This window comes from Strix uralensis, chromosome 3 (assembly GCF_047716275.1).
Source record: "Strix uralensis isolate ZFMK-TIS-50842 chromosome 3, bStrUra1, whole genome shotgun sequence".
NCBI classification, from domain to species: Eukaryota; Metazoa; Chordata; class Aves; order Strigiformes; family Strigidae; genus Strix; species Strix uralensis.
The window spans coordinates 24,543,796-24,564,141 of record NC_133974.1 but is presented as its reverse complement, the minus strand read 5'-3'; the positions used below and the strand labels follow the sequence as shown (position 1 = coordinate 24,564,141).

Genomic DNA, 20,346 nt, shown 5'->3' with positions numbered 1-20,346 from the left:
TTCAGGTATTAATTTGATTATTTTAAAAAATCACCTTATAAACAGTGCTTTAAAGACATAATTTGGAACTTCTATTTTTTTTAATATATTCTGGAGTTAGCCAGGGTCTACTTTAGTTTGTTCCAGGCATTTGTTAAGAGTAGTTAATATTTCTCAAATCTGTGTAATTTTCACTGTATGAAAAGCCACACACAAACTACAGGAGGAGTAACATAAGTAGTACAAAACAGTTAAACACAATTGGTTTTAGTTATAAATGCTTTTTCACACATTATTCAGTAAAAAGTTAATGGAGACTAAGGAGATGTACATCAAATAAGATCAGGAATGTGGGGGAGAGGAGAAAGACTGCAAAATCACAGAATCATCTAGGTTGGAAAAGACCTTGAAGATCATCTAGTCCAACCACTAACCTAACACTGACCGTTCTCAACTACACCATATCCCTCAGCGCTATGTCAACCCGACTCTTAAACACCTCCAGGGATGGGGACTCCACCACTTCCCTAGGCAGCCCATTCCAATGCCTAACAACCTGTTCTGTAAAGAAATGCTTCCTAATATCCAGTCTAAACCTTCCCTGGTGAAACTTGAGGCCATTACCTCTTGTCCTATCGCTTGTTACTTCATTAAAGAGTCTCATCCCCAGCTCTCTGCAACCTCCTTTCAGGTAGTTGTAGAGGGCGATGAGGTCTCCCCTCAGCCTCCTCTTCAGACTAAACAACCCCAGTTCCCTCAGCCACTCCTTGTAAGACCTGTCCTCCAGACCCTTCAACAGCTTCTATCATGCTTATCATATATGGCCTATTTTAATAAGTTTTCATTTGTGTCTGCTTCTAGTCTGCTTTGTTTATGGGAAAAAATGGTAGTAACATTCATATTTAAGACTTGTGGGAACTTCTTTGATTAAAACTTTTGTTTAGTTGTTCCTAATTTTGTAAGACATTAACGGCAGTGCTTCATGTCTTCTTCAAGAAAAGTATTTTGCTTGAAGTTCCATTAAGAATGATTCAGATATTTCTAAGAAACTTCATAATATGGAAGTTCTATTTTGCACCTTAAAAAAAAAGGCCAACTGTGATTTGGCATGATGCTTACTGTTCTGTTGAGGGTGTGTTATTTGCAAGACAAGTAAACAACTGCAGAAATGTTGCTACAGTTGAAGAACTTGAAGGAGTACAGTTCACATCTTTTATATAAAGTGATTTGGTAGCTAAATATTTTTTCGGGATGAGCATTTTCATGCCTAGATGGGCCATGTGGCTACACCCCCACCTGTCCAGGGAGAACCTCAGGCTGCCAGTGTGCCACAAGCAGGATCTGTGTATCTGTGCTTTCAGACTACAGGATGTCTTCTAATCCCATATGCCATAATGTGTTATGTGTTATGGCATATGATGCTGTCTGACCTTCCTGAAGGTCACCAACTCATGGGACAATCCATGTGTGAGCTGGGTATGAGGTAAATTTAGGGGCAAGTGTTGCTTTTGATCTTACTTGAAATGCGTTTTAGGTGCTGCCATAGGTACTGAAAGCTCAGAGACACTTTGCACTAAAGAACCTGGGATGGCGACTAGGCTACAGCTTGACCAGAAGATCAAGAAAGTGGAGGATGAAATTCTGTTCAAGATTAAGACTAAATTTAGGCATCTGTATGTAAGCTAATGTTTTGATTAATTTGCTTAAACATAGAAGTCGAGTGTCATTTGAGGTGGTCTGAGATATATTACCTGTCCTCCATCTACCAGTCCAGAAAGGCATAAGCTCTTATGTTATATCCAGTAGACTTGCAGAATATCTTGAAGACCTAAGAATGTCTCAGGTAGCTGTAGACAATGGGAAAAGGAAACAAGTCAAGCCCAATCTGCCCAAACTGTTGTAGTTAATCTAAATACTGTCAGTGAAACTTTGGGATCTATTCTGCTGACTAGCCAGTAGGTGTCTTTTTTTAACAGGCACTGAAATTTTGGCATCTTATTCTGGGGCTCAAATACTTTGAATGTGTGAGGATAGACAATATTCTGTGTGTGCTTGTTAGGCTGGAGGAGTTGGAGCCATAAACTTTAGGAGACCCTGTATCATACTTTTCTGCAGAATCTAAGATGTCATGATTCCTCAGCTGTCAGCAGTTACATACAAATTTACCCCTTATCTTTCTACTGCTTATCCATCCAGATGATAATAACCTGCTGCTACTACTACCATTATTGTTTGCCCAGATATCAGAGGTCTGTATGATGAAAATATGATGTTCCAGCACTTCAGAATTCTTAAAAAAAGTGATCCTTTTTTTTCTTAGTTTCTCTCATTTTTTTAGACTAGCCTATTTTTTAAGTGGTTTTCTTTTACATTTCTAGTTTTTACTTTTTATGTTCACATTTTAATACCAATGGCAGAGAAAGGCTTGCCAATTTGCCATTCTAACTTTGTAAACAATATCTAAACATAATGAAGTGTGTGAGGAGTTCTGATTAATGGAGGGAACAGTTCTTTGAACAATTCAGAAAAGGAGTCCCCAGCTTTAAAGGCAGAATGGAATAATTCACAGGAAGTGGGAAAAAAAACCCATGCAGATGTGTGCGAGACTTCACCTGAGGTCCCAGGGCTTGATCGTGGATAATCAGGGGACAAAAAGTCACAGAAAGTAATAAATTCTGAACAAAAATTAATCAGACTCGAGAAAATCCTAAAATAGTCACCGTGTCTATCCTTGTTATTCTATCACTATGTGCAAGAAATAACTGTGACATTTTAGCAAGGCAGCATGTTCACAAATACATTTTTTCTTTAATTTTAAGCCATATTTATAATTTCAGCAATATATGTGGCCATGGATATGTAGATTTCTGTTAGCAGTAGGGGAAAAAAGATTTGGGAAATAGGGAGTGAGTTTAATCTTTACTAGAAATTTCTTATTAATGTAAGATTCCTCAATTATAATATGTCACTTTTACAGCTCTGATGCATTTATTCCAACTTGCATGTCTGGGTGAAGCATATATTTTTCAATAAACTCTAAAATGGAAAGTGTTTCTAAATTTATTAAGTATCTGTTATCAAAATACATGCCTTCTCTTTGCAAATTAATTAAAATTACACATTTGGTCAAGCTCATGGATTTCATTATAGGATGGTTCCAATTAAACATGCCTTTGATTAAGTCTGAAATTTCTGTAAAACCAGTCCTGCAGGGTTACATTTGTAATTAATAACTTGACTGTGTCAGAATTAAAGTTTGAAAACAAATTTTATTGTATTATCAAAAAAGGGGAGTTCTTTTTTGCATAATTAATATAACAGTATCAATTTTAATATGAACACATCTCTAATATGGGCTAATCTGGTAGGGTCAGAAGATATTTTTCAATTCCAGTCTTATCAAGCGCAGATGCATGTAATAATGTCATGGATGATGTACAAAGAACTTGACTCCTATCTAGGAAATTAGAACTTACTGTTATTGCTTTTATTTCATTTGTGAAGGAAAAATACCAACATGAGTCATGCTACATTTCAGAATATTTATAAGCAGAGAAAATAGCAATTCTTTTACAACAGTGGTAGATAAGTGCTGAAAGAAAGTAGTATAGGTCCCAGTAATGATCCTGGTAACCACATATGTCATCTTAGCCACTGCTTAGATCATGTCCAAATCCCCATGCTGAGGGAGAATAGGAAAAGAAGGCTGAGACTCAGGGATGAAGAGAAGAGAAGAGAAGAGAAGAGAAGAGAAGAGAAGAGAAGAGAAGAGAAGAGAAGAGAAGAGAAGAGAAGAGAAGAGAAGAGAAGAGAAGAGAAGAGAAGAGAAGAGAAGAGAAGAGAAGAGAAGAGAAGAGAAGAGAAGAGAAGAGAAGAGAAGAGAAGAGAAGAGAAGAGAAGAGAAGAGAAGAGAAGAGAAGAGAAGAGAAGAGAAGAGAAGAGAAGAGCTTGTAAGAAGATCAGTTAGAATAAAAAACTGAAAGCAAGTTGCAGGGTCAATATGGATCAGGAGTGCTGCATTGCAGGTATCTGGAGACTGAGACATGGTGGCAGTGAGAGTGTAACAGAGTAGCTGTGTTCCTCTGAGAGGTATGAGCAAATACACCTCTTCATCCCACCTGTTCTTCATATACAGGTCTCTGACTTTGACTTTGATCTTCCCAATTTTCTCCCACTCATTCTTAAGAGAGTTCAAAATTATTTTAGAGTCTTGAAGAACACCTGACTGGTCCTCACCAGTTTTTGAGTTACTCCCTAGTAGGTTTATAAAAGAAAATTGGAGGTACCTGCTTTAAGAAAGAAGGTGTCTTGTCTGGCTTGTGAGTACTTGGAAAGGCTCAAAACCTGTGACGGAGTCATGTTAAAAATATACCTGTTGCCAGCATTTCCTGCTTAAAATCCTGATTCCAAGTACTGCTATTATTGATACCTCTGTGCTTGCTGAAGTGAGTAGAACCACGTTGTGGAGCTAGACATCCTTGCACTTTTTGCTGTGCTGAACAGAGGTTATTCCAGAACCATAACTGGGTTCCATGTCTGCCCTGGGTGGAAGACTAATGGAAATTTTTAGGGAACTGGCTTGAAAATACCTATTTGCAGATTGTGCAAGTGCCATGAGTCTGGGACTACCAAACTGCTTCTTTATAAAATTAGCTGTTCTGTGTGTTTGAGCATGGAATTAATCTCGAGCCTTTTACCTTTCTGATAAATGTTATTATGGAAGAAACATCTCTCTTAGCAGCCAGTCTTAAAATAAAAATATGAGGTAAGTAGCACAGTTCAGGAGTTCCAAATCTTTATTTTTTTCTTCTTTTCTCAGAAGGGCTAGTGAAACACTGGAATAGATTGCCTGTGGAGAATGTGAAATTTTCATCATTGGAGGTCTTTCCATTTTCAAAATTAGATGAACATTGGTCAGGTTTAATTCTGGGTTGTGATAGAGTACTAGACTAGATAACCATTCATAAACGTTTTTGACCCCCACAGCCAGAGACAACACAGCCTTGTTTTCAGTTGCTTTGTTATTTCTGTATGTATCTGAGTCAGAGAATTAGGATTTCTGTGGCATGGCTCTTCCCAGTGTTTCCGATTGGATATCATAGATACAAGTCACTCAGCATGTTTTTTGTTATGAATCCCACTTTTTAGGGACTTCTCTATTGCTACCTTTAATTTAGGGTGTCTAAATATTTTTCTCAGTGCTACGTTCAATGCCAGGAACAGATCACTAAATGATAAATGCTTGTGCGTTAAATTTAGGGATTTTCCAGTGTATGGAAATAAACTCAATGTCTGACTGTAATGCAGTCTCCAGATTCTTTTCTGTATGCAGTGAATTTGCATCCTTTAAACATGAATAATACATAAATCTTAAAGGTAAATAGGTGTATAGAAGTTTGAAAGGATTGCTATAAACTTTAAATTTACTGGTTTTGATAAGAAATAAATTCCAGTAACACATGTGGAACATTAAAGAGCAACTAAAACTGCATCTCAGTTTCTAGGTAGTAAAAGGCTTTTCCACTTGCATTGATTACCTGTTCTTTGAAAGAATATTTTTCTGCTGTGCAAGATAATAGAGACAATTAAGGTTGAGTTATGTATTTTTCACTTTCTGAAAGCACATCTCCCAGCTGGAACTTGGCAGTCTTATCTAGTCATTGACCTCAGAAGCATGTTGACAGTTCCTCAAGTCAGAAGATTTTCGACACCATTCTTTATCATTTTACAATCATATGGGAAGCCGGGAGCTTCAAAATACTTGGATAAGGGACAGTGGTGCTTCCGCTGTCCAAAGATGATATGCCATTTCAGTCAGTTTACTTCAGCTAACTTTACTTCAAACACCAAAGTACTTGCTGTTTAGTGAAACTGGCTCTGCTAATATATTTTGTTTGGACACTACTTAAAAGCCATTAGCAGCCTCAAGAAATTAGTAGCAGGAGGAATATTTCTTTCCAATCCCAGTTTCTGGGGGAGAAGCAAACAACAAATAAATAGATAGACTGTAACAGGAACAGTGCAGAATGTCAAAACTGTTTTTATGATTAGTAGCTAAAGCAGCAGCGAGAATAACCTCACAGTGTAGCAGTACAAGATTCAGCAGCAGCTAGGAAAGAAGAGACAGTAGAGGACTGAGGTAAAACATAAGACTAAAAATGGTGAAGTGTGACAGGTAAGCATAGATTTTGAGGTGCTTTAGTACACTGAACATTGCACCAGACCTGACATAACTGATAGCCTACCTGGGTGTGACCTGGGCATTGTACATCTTTTATTCTTTAAGGTAACTTGCAAATAAGAGCTACTCAGTCTTGAAATTTTCAGTAGTTTCTAGAAAGGTTATTGCTAGAGGGGAAGAGCAAATGCTAACAGAGTATTTGTTCCTAACATGAGCTAAACAGACCTGTTTTTTTGTTTGTTTTCAAATGACATAATAAATTCTTGCTCCCTAGAAACCACTAAGTTATTTGAAGTTAATTTGTGTTTGAAGTATTTAGAGGGAACTAGTATAAGGTCCACCTGTATGTACAGATGTACACATACATGGATGGGTGGATAGACTGATTGTTCTGAATTTTGGCTTTATACAATTAAATGTATGCACACTTAACACAGAGATTGTACTGATATCAGAAAGGAGGCCTGAAAAAGTTAACAAGAAGTTAAATCTTAACGCAATTACGTTCCACACCAAACATTCAGATGCATTGCCACAAAGCAGAAGAAAACTGAGAGGCTTGTTAGGATGGGGAGGGACATAGTGCAAGGCTCTGGAGACCTGAAACATTTCACAGTAAGCATGACTGGAAAAAGAGAATGCATAGGCATTTTTATGATGTAGTAAAACAATGACAGTGTAACTTTCTGTCAATTCAGCATGCAAACAAACATTTTGCAAGTGTAAAATTCTGCTTATGTGACAGAGGTCAGAGTTGGGTTTAGTTATAGATAAAGGATTAAATTGGTTATTGGGGGAGTAGACAGAGCATTGAACCAGATGCAGCTCTGCTGCCTATTTTGAGTACACCAGAGCTCTGAAAAGCTATCACTCCTGCTGTGGTCACCTTGTGGGAAATGACTCCTAATAGAAAGACCTGCTCCCAGAAGCAGCAGAACTTGCTTTTATCCTCCTTCTTCTCTACTTTCTCTAACACCGGTAAGAGCAATAAGTGTGGGTCTCCAGGACCCCTTCTTTATCACCTCTCTCCCCCTTCTCTGTCCCACTACTATTCCTTCTAGTGGTAGGAGGTTCAGCCCTTACCCACTGAGGGGGAAATACTCAATTTTGTTAAGACAGGAGCAGCACTGGTTAGAGTGCAAAAAGTGCCAAGTGGTTGTGTTACAAAGGAAGCAGCTTATTTTGGAACATTCCTACAGTTCTACTTCTATTAACAATTTGACAGATTCCAGATGGAAGTAAACAACTGAAATGAACTAACCATTCATCATTTTATAATGCTTAACTCTCCTTATTATAATCATATGCAAAGTACTGTGTTGTATTTAATTTAAATGCATCAGATGTGACAACTTGGGAGTACTGAAAACAAATTTGAGAGCTGTGTTTATGGTACCATGACAATATGTTTTTAAATTAATCATTTACATTGAATTGGATAAATGATAATAAAAAATAGATTTTTTTTAATACTTATTTTCACCTCTGTTTAACAGATTTCAGACAAAGCCTGTCATTTCTCCTTTCGAAATATATTGACTTTATTAAAATAATAAAACTTCACAGTGTCAAGAGAAAAAGAACAATACCCAAAGGACTTTATAACTTCTAAAACATTGAATTGCTTCTTACAATTGACTGTATGTATGGAAAGGCATTTTCATTTGCAAAACTCCACTTTTTATTAGTAAATATTTAGAAATGAAAGCTTCAAATCTGTGTTTTTTTCAGTGTATTTACTGAAGAGTAATAAACAGGATGCCAAACTCAAAGCAACTAGTGTTCCTGTACACACATACATTTGTTTATATACAATCATAGAATGGTTTGGGTTGGAAGGGACCTTTAAAGATCATCTAGTTCTAGCCCCCCTGCCATGGGCAGGGACACCTTCCACTAGATCAGGTTGCTCAAAGCCCCGTCCAACCTGGCCTTGAACATTTCCAGGGAGGGGGCAGCCACCACTTATCTGAGCAACCTGTGCCAGTGTCTCACCACCCTCACAGTGAAGAATTTCTTCCTTACACTTAATCTAAATCTACCCTTTTTCAGTTTAAAAGCATTACCCCTCATCCTGTCACTACACACCCTCATAAAGAGTCCCTCCCCATCTTTCCTGTAGGCCCCCTTTAAGTACTGGGAGGCTACTATAAGGTATCCCTGGACCCTTCTCTTCTTCAGACTGTCCTCATAGGGGAGGTACTCCAGCCCCCTGATCATCTTTGTGGCCCTCCTCCGCTCAAGCAGGTCCATGTTCTTCTTATGTTGGGGGCCCCAGAGCTGAACACAGTACTTCAGGTGGGGTCTTACGAGAGTGGAGTAGAGGCAGAGAGTCACGCTTCTCTTGATGCAGTCCATGATGCGTTTGGCTTTCTGGGCTGAGAGCGCACATTTATGGCTCATAGTTTTACATCCACTACTACTCACAAGTCCTTCTCTGCAGGGCTGCTCTCAATCCACTAATCGCCCAGCCTGTATTTGTGCTGGGGATTGCCCTGTCCCATATGTGGGACCTTGCACTTGGCCTTGTTGAACTTCATGAGTTTTGCACGGTCCAACCTCTCAAGCCTGTCAAGGTCTCTCTGGATGGCATCCCTTCCTTCCAGCGTGTTGACTGCACCACAGAGCTTGGTGTCATCAGCAACTTGCTGAGGGTGCACTCAGTCCCAGTGAGTGGGATTATATGAACTCTTTAGATTCATTGTAATATTGTGATGGCTTCTATGCTCCAATTTACCACTGCAGAAAATAATATTCTTTCAGAGAAAATAATACTATGACTTTCCCTTCATAAGTGCCATAGGGCAGATATAAAATCATTACCAGCATTACTGATTTATTCAAGCACCTAGAGTTAATCTCTGTGCATAAATAACTATTTTAAAATAAAGCATAGCAGTTAAAGAAATTTTAAAAAAGGATACTGATGAGCTGCCTTTCTGCTTTTCATTGTCAAAATCAAGAGAGCTGAGAAGTCAAATGGCAGAAGGCAATCCTGCCTTGGACACCTTATCTAAGAGTGACTGAAATAGATACTTTTATAATTATAATCTGCCCTAAAATTGTATATTATGAGATACTATTAAACAAACTGTATTGAGCTCTGGTAAAAAAATTACATATATAAGCTAAAAAACCAGATGCTACTCAAACTTCACTACGTTGAAAACAAATTCAACTTTGTGAGTTTGAAAGAATAACTGCTTGTCTGGAGAAAACTTCTGAAGGAGAAAAAAAAAAAAGTAATTTTGTTCATGATATGAGAAATGAATAAGCCTGAATTCAAATAATATTTATCATTCTGAAGTTAATTAGTCAGGTATTTAAATAAGTGTTTAAATATCTGAATAATGCCATTAACTTCAGTGGAACTCTTCCTTGTCATATATTTAGGTGCTTTTCTCATCAAACAAAAAATGTTAAATTGAATTCTTAAATAACATTGTTTTATTTCTATAGAACAAATATGAAGTTTTGTTTACAGTAGTGGAGGAATGAGAGAGACCCTGAGAGAATGGAAGTAGACTATTAGAAACCATTTAAGAATTTTCCAGTTCATTGCTTCTTGGACCAGATCACTTTGGACACTTTCTTGATTTTTTCCCTAGCAAATGAACCATTGCCCTTATCCTATGTGGAAATTTCTGACTCTGCAGTGATTGGAATAAACAAACTAATGATTTATGGAATATTTGTCTATATTAGATGAACTTCAAAGTGTTTATCAATGTTTTAAATACTGTTACATTTACTGGAATGTTGTAAATAAGATGGAAAATTAATTTCAGTTGTTATGAATGGGATATGTCAAAATTACTAATCTATGTTTCTTATTTCAGTGCTGGGACAATATTTTTAAAAAATATATAAGCAAATGCCAAATTTTAACCTCTTTTTTTCCTTTCTTTTCAGCTGTATCTTGTGGTATTCCTGACTCTCCTGGGAATGGTTCAGTTATAGGTAATGAATTCACTTTGGGCAGTAGATTGATATTTGAATGTAATGAGGGCTTCAAGCTAGAATCTAGTCAACAAGCAACAGCAGTGTGTCAAGAAGATGGGTTATGGAGCAACAAAGGGAGACCACCTATTTGCAAATGTAAGTTTACATGTATTTCTCAAGCATATTTCCCTTGAACTTCGCTGGTGATGTTTAGGTTTCATGTATACATATGCCCTGCACTGGCCATTCAGGAACATATAGTTATTTAGCATTTAGTAAAGTAGAAGAGGCCTATAAATTTGTTTAATAAAAAAACCCTTGTTTGTCTTTAAAAAATCTGAATTAAAATTATTAATTCAGCTTCATGTTCTCCATCTTCATAGCAAAAGTTACAATGACCAATTGTAATTTATTTTGATATAGTTTGTAAAGTAATAAAAGCAAAAACTCTTTCTTAAAATACTGCTAGTGTAGGAAATTAAGCTGGATAAGAGTCTTTTAGTCTTCATTTTTGCTTCCTGTCAGAACTAGCCAGTGTAGTGCAGACTCCTCTATCATGTGACATGGCCTCTCATTTGCATTGGGCTACCTCTGTCTGTGTACTGGATCAAAGCAATAACTAACAGACCCTGACTTTGAGTACGTGACTTGAAATACTGATTAGGACATAATCTTAAAATTATTAATTGCTATAATACTATACATAAAAATTTTGAGAGTTAATTTAGAATCTTGAACTAAGCAACAATATATGTGTATGCTTTCCAGATTCTGAATTTGAAAATCATTTTAATTTTTCAAACAAGTAAAATTCAACTTATTTTTAAAGAAGGAGTAAAATGGTGCAAATATAAGAATCATGGTTATATGTGATTATGAAATGGTTTTCATTTATTTGAATTAACTGACAGCAAACAATTTTTAGAAAATATTGTTGAAGGTTATTTCAAGAGATCTTCTAAGCATCCCTGACAGATGATCATTTAACCTAATCTTTAAGACCTTCCTGAGTATTCTGTTTCAGTAATTTACCTTTTTTCTCCTTTGCTATGTTTTTCCTAATATATATAACCTGAACCTGTTTTTCAGTAGTGTAAAGGCATTATTTCATTTTGTATCCACAGTGGATGAATAGAAGTTATTTTATTCTTCTTTAATTCTTTTTAATGTGTTTGAAAATTGTTGTTCTTTCAGTGTGGCAGGTTACCCTTGGCTAACAGCCACACCCTCACCGAGCTGCTCACTCACTCTCCATTTCCAACCAGGCACAGGGAAAAATAGGATGGAAAACATTGCGGGTCAAGATAATGACAGAGTGATTACTGTCACAGGACTCGACTTGGGGAAAGTTAAGTTAATGTATTGCCAATTAAAATAGGGTCAAATATGTTTCAGAAAAAAAATCAAAACAACACTTTCCTCCCCCTATTCGTAGGTTCAACTTCACTCCTTTGCTCTTGACTCTTCTCCCCACCCCAAGCAGTGTTGGGACATGAGGAGTGGGAATTGTGGTCAGTTTATAAGAAGCTCCTCTCTGCTGTTCCTTCCTCCTCACATTTTTCTGTGCTCCAGCATGGGTCCTCTTCATGGACTGTTGTCCTTCAGGATAAACTTGCTCTAGCATGATCCTCCATTGACTTCAGTTCCTTCAGAAACTATCCATCTTGTCTGGCATGGTCCTCTCCATGGGCTGCAGCACAATATCAGCTCTGGTATCTGGAGCACCTTCTCCTGCTGTGACCTTGTTCCTTTTGCTGCTTCTCACTGGTTTTGTTCCTTCCTTCTCCGCCTATGCAATGTTTTACCCTTTCCTAAATACACTTTCCCAGAGGGGCCACTGTCTTGGCTGATGGGCTCAGCTGTGTCCTTCAGTGGGTCCTTTGGAACCATCTGTGTTCAGCAGCCCAAGTCTCTCCTCACAGAGGCCACCCTGCAGCACCTTCCCTCCCCCTGCAACACCTTGACTCCTGTCACCTCCTCTGTAGAGATAACTGTCTTGCTGTGATTCATTCTCACTCTTTCTTCATACTTTTTGGACTGGTGATTCTCATTATTGTCCTCTGGACAATCTTCAATTGATCTACACCTCTCTTGAAGGACAGTGCCTAAAACTGAACACAGCAGTTCCACAGAATACATAAGAAGGATTATTCAAAACCACCTGTCATCACAGAGACATGCTCTGAATTCAGAGCCATGTGCAGAGGGAAGGCAGTGCTCCAGTGTATAGAACTGCACTTCATTCTCTCAGAAAAAATTGACAAGGTACAAAGAACATAACTTGAATGATTAATCAGCAGAAATATAAACAGATTTTCTGGAAGAAAGAGGCCAGTTAAACTAGCTGGGGATTAAAAATACTGAATTAATAATACTATATCCACAGTGCAAAAAAAGAGCTTGTATTATTGAAATAGTCAAACTTAACCAGACAATGACTACCCTGTAAAACAAAGCCTAATTATTAACATTTAGCACAACTTCCAACATTAAAAAATTTTGTTTAATATTTATAATAGCCTAACAAAATATATATAACACCTTTTTATCTCTTTTTTTCCTTTTCTACAAAATTATTTAGTTTGAAAAAGAATCCCATTACTTCTCAAATCAGAAGTAAACTAAACTAAACAGCTAAACTAAAATGCTAGTGATCTACATGACAATATTAAAGTCAGTATTTTCAAAATTGATTGCTATTCAAAGGCAGGCATGCTTTACCCAAGATTTCTTACTTGCAAAGTGCAGAAAAGCTTAGACAATCTGCATAACAACCTGTTTTTTTAGTATTGCTGCTGTAAGGATAAATGTATTTAGTCTCCAGAGATAGAAACATCTCAGACTTGATAAGCAACACACACAGCACAGAAGGGTAAATGGTAAATAAGTTAGCTCATTTTATCCCCAGGTCTATTAAAATCAAGGTTGAAATCAGTGCAGTTTGTTTTGCAAAGTATCTCTAATAATATAATGCCTGAGGCAGATGTTTGAAACTCCTTTCTTTTCATTTAAAGTATTTACATCAGGTTTGAATCATGACAAATATGATTCATGCTGGTCATACAGCAAGACACAGATGGATTGTGGACGTTAGGCTATTGAATTTAATTACATGAAATACCAATCAACAGATATCTATTAATAAAGCTTAACTGAATCACAAATACCTAACTTGTTACTCTACATTGAGATCTCTAGCACATGATGAAGGGAACTTCTATCTATATTGTTATTTGAAAGCCTTTCTCAGACAATACTTTAAATCAGGCCAATACTCCCTTTAGAGAGTGACCATGTAGTAGTCACATATGAATACAGGACATTGTGTAAAGTATGCAAGAACTTTATACTGAAACTTGTAAATTAGTATGTTACTGTTGGTCAGAGAAGTGAGTGTGATACACAGTTCCAAAAAATTTCCCATCCAAAAGGTATAGATATATCCAAGAAATCTGAATAAATCAAACTTTAGTCTCAAACTACAGATGAGTACTGGTGCTTGCACAATTCTTTCCTTACTGTGTACCACATCAACTGCGTCTAATACTTTTTATCCAAACTAGTATCATTTGGATAATGCTCAAAAAGAAAGGAAAGGATGTATAGATATGATTACAAATTTAAGGTTTTAAGTTGTATCTATAGTTATCTGGGAAACAGTTTTACCTATCAGCATTTTTACACACCTGTAAAGTACTCTTGTCAAAAGTCATAAGTTTCCATCTTTCTAAGATTTAAAAAAAAAAAAAAAAAAAAAAAAAGAGATCAGTGTTTTGGGAATTTTTTGTCTATTCCATTTCATCAGATACGATTTGAATTTTATCTGCTACTATGGAAGTACAGATGCTGATTCTTGCAGTGTTAATTAAAAAGGGAAAAGAACACAAATGAAATTTCCTTCCTCTCCTTTGGATGATATAATTGCACCATTATATCATGATTACTACACTTTGTGACTAATTAGTGAAAATTATTATTCTTATTATTTAGTGCCTTACTTTCTTCAGAATATATATCATCAAGTGCAGAGAATAAGGTCTTCTAAAGCAGAGACTTAAAAATTGAAACAGAAAAAGAGTTAGCTGTCAATGCAAAATTTACATGTGTTGCTTCCTAGATTCGATCCAGAGTTGCATTTGGATATCTTAAGTTATTTACTGAATAGAGAGATTCATGCTTGGAATAGTATCTGTAACTATTTTGTAAAGAAACGAAGTAATCTAAAGTTGTTGGTGAGGGTCAATCTGTTCATCTGAGACACTTCTTTTGGTTTTACATTTTTTATTTATATTTTTAAATATTTTTTCACCATGTGCTTGTTTTTCTGTGTATTCCTCTGATTTAGAAATCTAGACTTTTCAGTGTTCTAGAAGTGATTTTCCTTTTTCATCTTGTGCAGGGGTTTTTGGTTTGGGTACAAAATTTCAAACCTGATAGAAATAAGAACAGAAGCAGTATATATTTTTTCCTGAACATCCTTGTGACTTAGACTATCTCTCTACATTTCATGTGCTAAAGATGACAGAGAACAGTTATTTTTGGGGGAGTCACTAAATATATTTGCTTAGGGTTTTTGAGTTTGTGGACACTTGACACTGACTTTCTTCATGAAATAGAAATACTGATCTAAATATTGGGTTCTACCTCCACAGCAATTGAACTTTTTAGTTGATGCTGTTGAAGTCCGTTCATAGCTTGAATGTGGTGTTGTTTACTTTTTCTCTGAATAATATAGAGAAACAGTTGGTTTAGACCATTCTTAAGATTTAAAAGAACTAGAAAGAATGAGCTGTGCCTCACTGTCAGTAGCAGAAAATACATGATGTGATAAGAAGAAACTACTGAAAAAATTGATATGAGATCCGAATCAGTGAGGGAGATCATACTAAGCCTGTTCTGAAGCAAAAGATACAGATAGAAAAGATACAAAAGATACAACAACAAATACAGCAAAAGATAAAGCATACTTTAATGCTATTAGAGAGTTTGTATTTCCTTATTCCAAAATTAATGTTCTATGAAAAGAAATCTCTAGTAATGTGTTTGCTTTGACAAACAGTGCATTCCAGTACTAAAAACTTCTGCTAGTCCGAGATGTGGTACAGTCCCAGTGTTTGCACTAAGGAGAGTTTAAATATGCATGATACTTTTAGAAGAAATAGGGTGCATGTTAACACATATTCTAAGTCAAGCATTACATTTTTCATGACAAAGCAACACAAAAAGAAAAGTTCTCTGGGCCATGTCGTGGTTTGAGCTCAGAGGACAAGTGAACACCATGCAGCTGCTCACTATTCCCTTCCACCCCAGTGCTGGTAAGGAGAAACTAAAGCAAAAGGCTCAGGAATTGAGATAAGAACAAGAAGGGACGATTCACTTATTACGGTCACAGGCAAAAGACATACTCGTTAGGGGAAGAAAAAAAAGAACATAAATTTAATACAGACACTAACAACAACAACACGCAACAGACAGAGCAGGATAGTGAGAAGCATTACCATGTTGCAGGAGAATATCGGACTTGCACAATTCTATGAGAGTTATATCCAGCAAAGCTGTTTATTTTTCCAATAGTACATACTTATGCTCTCGCCAAAGCTCTTACTTCATAATTAGCAAATCAGCAATTAGACAACTATCAACCTTTTCTCCTATCAGCATAAGACCACTCTAACACGCACTGTGCCGACCAATCAACTTCTTGTTCACGTGCTGTTCACGTGGCGGTTACTTCTCACAGTTCAGTACTTTTCCACAGTTCAGTGTTGCAGCTGTCCTTTGGTTTTCCCTGCCACCTTGGCACAACTCAGCAGTTTCTTATCTTTCTTCCAAGTCCTGTTTCTCATCAAAGCCTAGCTGTTTCTCAGAGGCTGTGCAGGGCTGACAGGCCGATGTCTCCCACATCACCACATCTTGAAAACACCTTCCCCCATCCCTCCCTTCTTCCCAGGCTCAGCTTTGCTCCCAATTTCTCTACCTCCTCCCCTCCAGCAGCAGAGGGGACAGGGAATGGGGGGATACAGTCAGTCCTGCCACTTCTTCCACCTTGGGGGGTGGGGGAACATCTGGCATTCTTCCCCTGGTCCAGCATGGTCCCCCTCTCACAGGAGACAGTCCTCCACAAACCAACTCCAACATGAGTTCCTCCCATGGGCTGCAGCATTTCCCTAGCTGCTCCAGTGTGGGTCACCCCCACGTGTTGCAGTCCTCCCAACATTGAACTACAACAGCAGGGACTGCTTCTTCCCACAGAGTCCTGGCCTCCTTTGGGTGCAGTCACCTACTTCAGCGTGGGGTCCTCCACAGGCTGCAGCTCAGCATCTGCTCCACTGTAGACCCCCATGTGTGGCAGCGGGGGGCAGCCCTGACATCTCACCACTGGATACAGGGGAGTCCCTGCTCCAGCGCACCCCCACACACCTTCTCCTCCTGTCTTCCACTGACCTCGGTGTTTGCACAGATGTTCTCTTTGCAACTTCTCCTCACAACTCCTACAACTCCTCCCAGGTTCCCCTTTCTTAAATACATTATTACAAAGGTGCAGCTAATTGGCTCAACCTTAGTGCAAAGGTGGGTCCGACTTGGAGCCGGGGAAGCTTTGAGAAGCTTCTCACAGGTGCCACTGCTGTAGACCTGCCACTCACTCAGACCCAGGACAGCCAGCAGGAAACATTTTTTTTAATGCGGGCATTTTTGCATGATAGAAAATGTAATGCAAATTCTTAAGAATATTATAATTATGATTAATGCCCAGTTTTAGAGTTTTGCTAGATATGTAGTAAAAAGATTTACAGACACCTGACCACTTGAAATTAATGGAAGTGTAACCTTTTTTGTTCCATAGGAAATCTGCAGGTCTAACGCTGCTTTAGAAATATGCAGAAAAGAGCATTAAAGTCAGATCTGTTTAATGCAAAGCAAAACTTTCAATTCTGTGCACTGTGGTTTTTGACTAGATCTAGGGAACTAATTTAAAGTATTGTGCCAGAAGGTGAAAAAATAATGACAACAAATTATGATTTACTTCCATGTTTCTTTTCATGAGATCAGAAGACTGAATATGTTCACTTATTGCAAGATCACGATGTCATTTTTTTTTTCCTGATTATGCAAAAGGTACCCTACCAGTTCTCTAAAGCTAAATACCATAATTTGTAAACCAAGAGTATGAATCTATACAATATTATATTATATTTCTATATAACTACATATATAATGTACCCACATAGGTTATGCTCCATGTGTTGGTGCTGAGGTTTGGACCAGTGCATGTTTATTAACAAAAATACTGCTGAAATAGGATAACTTGTTAGCCTCTGTTCTTACTTGTTTTCCTTTTCATAGAAGTAAGTGGATGCATAGCTTAAGAAATTGAGTTTGTGGTTAATTAATTTTTCTAACATTTTAATTGCCTGGGATGGTCCCTGTAACTGCATAATGTTATTGCTCTTTTTCTTTACTCCTTTAATATACTAATTCAAAGACTTAAGTTGGGTCCTTCATTGGTTTATGCTAATTTCTCTAATATCAAGCACTTTAAAGAACAGCTAATGTTACCTTTGCATAATCTGCATATTGCAGATTTCACTGTAGATATTTTTGGAAGCTATGGTGTGCTGAGCTATAACAGTGATGGTTCAGACATTGATTTAAAATAATTGGAAAATAATTAGAAATTTTAGAAGCCTTTTTTATGATTTTCAATTGTTTGTACAATGTCTAGTTATAGAACTATGAATCATAACTAGTTCTGAAATAATCAGTTGTATTATAAATGCAAAAAGAAATTTATTAATATAAACAAGCAAAGATTCACCACCAGCTCATCATAGATATTGTGCAATTGCTGAGGTTTTTATTTTCTTGGACATTTATAACACCATATCCAATAATTCTCCTAACATTTTCTTTAATAAATCCTGAGGTCAGTAAGTAATTTTTGGAGGACTTTTTCAAGGCTTGGTATGTAACATGGAGTACTTATTAAGGGTTAGTACTTATTCAGTGAACTGTAGAAAATCAGTTAATTAGTTTAGGCATTTTAGATTAGTCCAGGTACATTAGATTGATAACAGATTCACATGACATAGCTAACTGAATTGATAGACCGATGCTGAATACCATGTGATCCTTTTATTTTGAAGTTTTGAAGCCTTTCCCATTTAAATATGTTGAACAACAAGAAGCAGTTACATTTTTTGCTCTGTATGGGGTTTTTTCTACTACCACACTGAAACTTTCAACTTACTTAAGTGATACTATTTGATTCTTAGGTCTTTGTTCTTAGATTCTGTGGTCTATGGGATTATTTGGTTTGCTACTGTCTCCTTATTTTACTAATACATTTGTCTCTCAAGCATAATACACAACTTGACCATAATCTTGCTTTTTATAAGCTAATAGTGAATTTAGTCAAAAGGGTATATTTGAACAATATAGTTCTCTATATTACATTAGAAGTTCACAACACAGCATCCCTTTCATTGTGATTGTTAACTACCTGCTGAAGAATGGCAACCAGCTATCAGATGAAATTACACTTGCAAATAATAATAGCAAGTTCATGTAGTTGAGATATTTTTCCATCATATCCATTGTCTTTTTTTCCCCTTGAAACAATAATTGCATTCAGAGTCACAATATTCAAGATCTTCTTGGAATAACATGAGGTACATTTTTTGCTTATGTAACAATAAGAAAATACAATCAAAGTCTTGCAAACAGAGGGTGACTCAGTACAAGGGAAGAGTCAGTCTTCTGGTATTCATATTCTAGGAAAATATTGATAGTGCAATGTGTTTGTTGACCAGAAGAGCAAGTAAAAGGAATAACGAAATTACAAAACATTATGAAGTGTTAAAACTAAAAGCTGAGCACATTACTGCACAAATTCTTGTTAGATTTTAGTTGTTGTAGTTGCAAAGATCTTGTTATATTTTTTGGTCATTGCCACTGTTCATATAGTGAACATTTTGCTCATGTCTTGAGTAGCAAATATACCTGGTCTTATAGAACAACTCAATTTTTTGTCTTTTTTGTGGTAGGTATATCTCATTATGACTTCCCTGCTTTTGAGTTTATTGAGAATTATCAGTATATGGAGATTGTCATGTCATTACAATGGGTAAACTTAATCATAATTTCAAATTGTAATTATGATGTTTTCTGACTTATACTTTATGTAAAATAATATTCATACATTTCTGTATAAAAAATACCCGAAGAAATGAGAGAACATCTTCCCTTCTGCAAGAAGTTAAATTCATCCCTTATAGAGTTTCGTCTATGTAAATGACAATTTAAATAGAACCCAGCCCATAATTTGCATGAGAGAGACTGTGAGAGGTAAATTGATACACTCATTCATAAACCATGTGCAAAAAATTAACCATCTGTTAATACTTTTTTTTGTCTCTTGAAGAATGGGGAGAATAATAAATCAAAATCAGTCCCCGTAAAATTAAAATTTTTAAAGCAATAGTTTTAGTTGCTTTACATCAACACAATCTAAAAGTATATTCTGTACTGAGTAACATCTTCAATTAGAAGTTGTACAATCATGTATCAGAATCTGATAGCTATTTGTAAAGTGTGCTTTCAGCAAGATTCTAAGTTTATTTATAGCTAAAGAAAGAATAAAGTACATACTAAACTCAGTATGGAGAGGAAACCTCTATGTGGCTTATTTACATATTCTGACATAGTTCAGTCTCTTATCTCCAAGTGTCTTAAGATATCCCCTATGGTTAAGACTAAAATTTTTACTATTAGACTAAATAAGCTTGCTTTCATCTTTGAAAGAACAAATAAAACTACTGCTTGAAAGGAGAAGTGATAAAATTTTTACATTTGAGGAGCATTGAGTACCTATTTAGAATATTTTTTGTCTTCTGATGGACCTATATGATTTTCACTCTAAGTGAAGTGCTTTAATATGCCTATTGTATTTAACAACAAATAAGAGAAAACTGTTTCTTGGTTAATAATTTACAATCTTTGAGTAACTATGAAACACATTTTAGTATCAGTATCAAATTAAATTAAATTAGGAAGTAGGAAGTCCTCCTTTGACCTTGGAAACTGTTATGAAGGTCTGTGAAGAACTATTAAATTTCAAAGTAATTGTACACTGTCAATCCTTCCTAAAATGTACTAAAAAAAATGTAAGAAAATATTCTACAATTTCAACTTGGTATAACCTTATAATCTGTCATTTTGAAGTTCTTTAGATGATTTTCCCTTCA

The 20,346-nt window shown here is 36.4% G+C and overlaps 1 protein-coding gene across 1 annotated transcript in view; it reads left to right on the top strand.

Moving 5' to 3' along the window:
- Window positions 1–20,346, top strand: part of CSMD1 (CUB and Sushi multiple domains 1) — a 1,283,073-nt gene that overhangs the window by 1,181,737 nt on the left and 80,990 nt on the right. Inside the window, exon 50 of the mRNA XM_074861694.1 lies at window positions 10,073–10,258. Within this exon, the coding sequence (XP_074717795.1) occupies window positions 10,073–10,258 (186 nt within the window). The remainder of the gene's footprint in view (window positions 1–10,072; window positions 10,259–20,346) is intronic.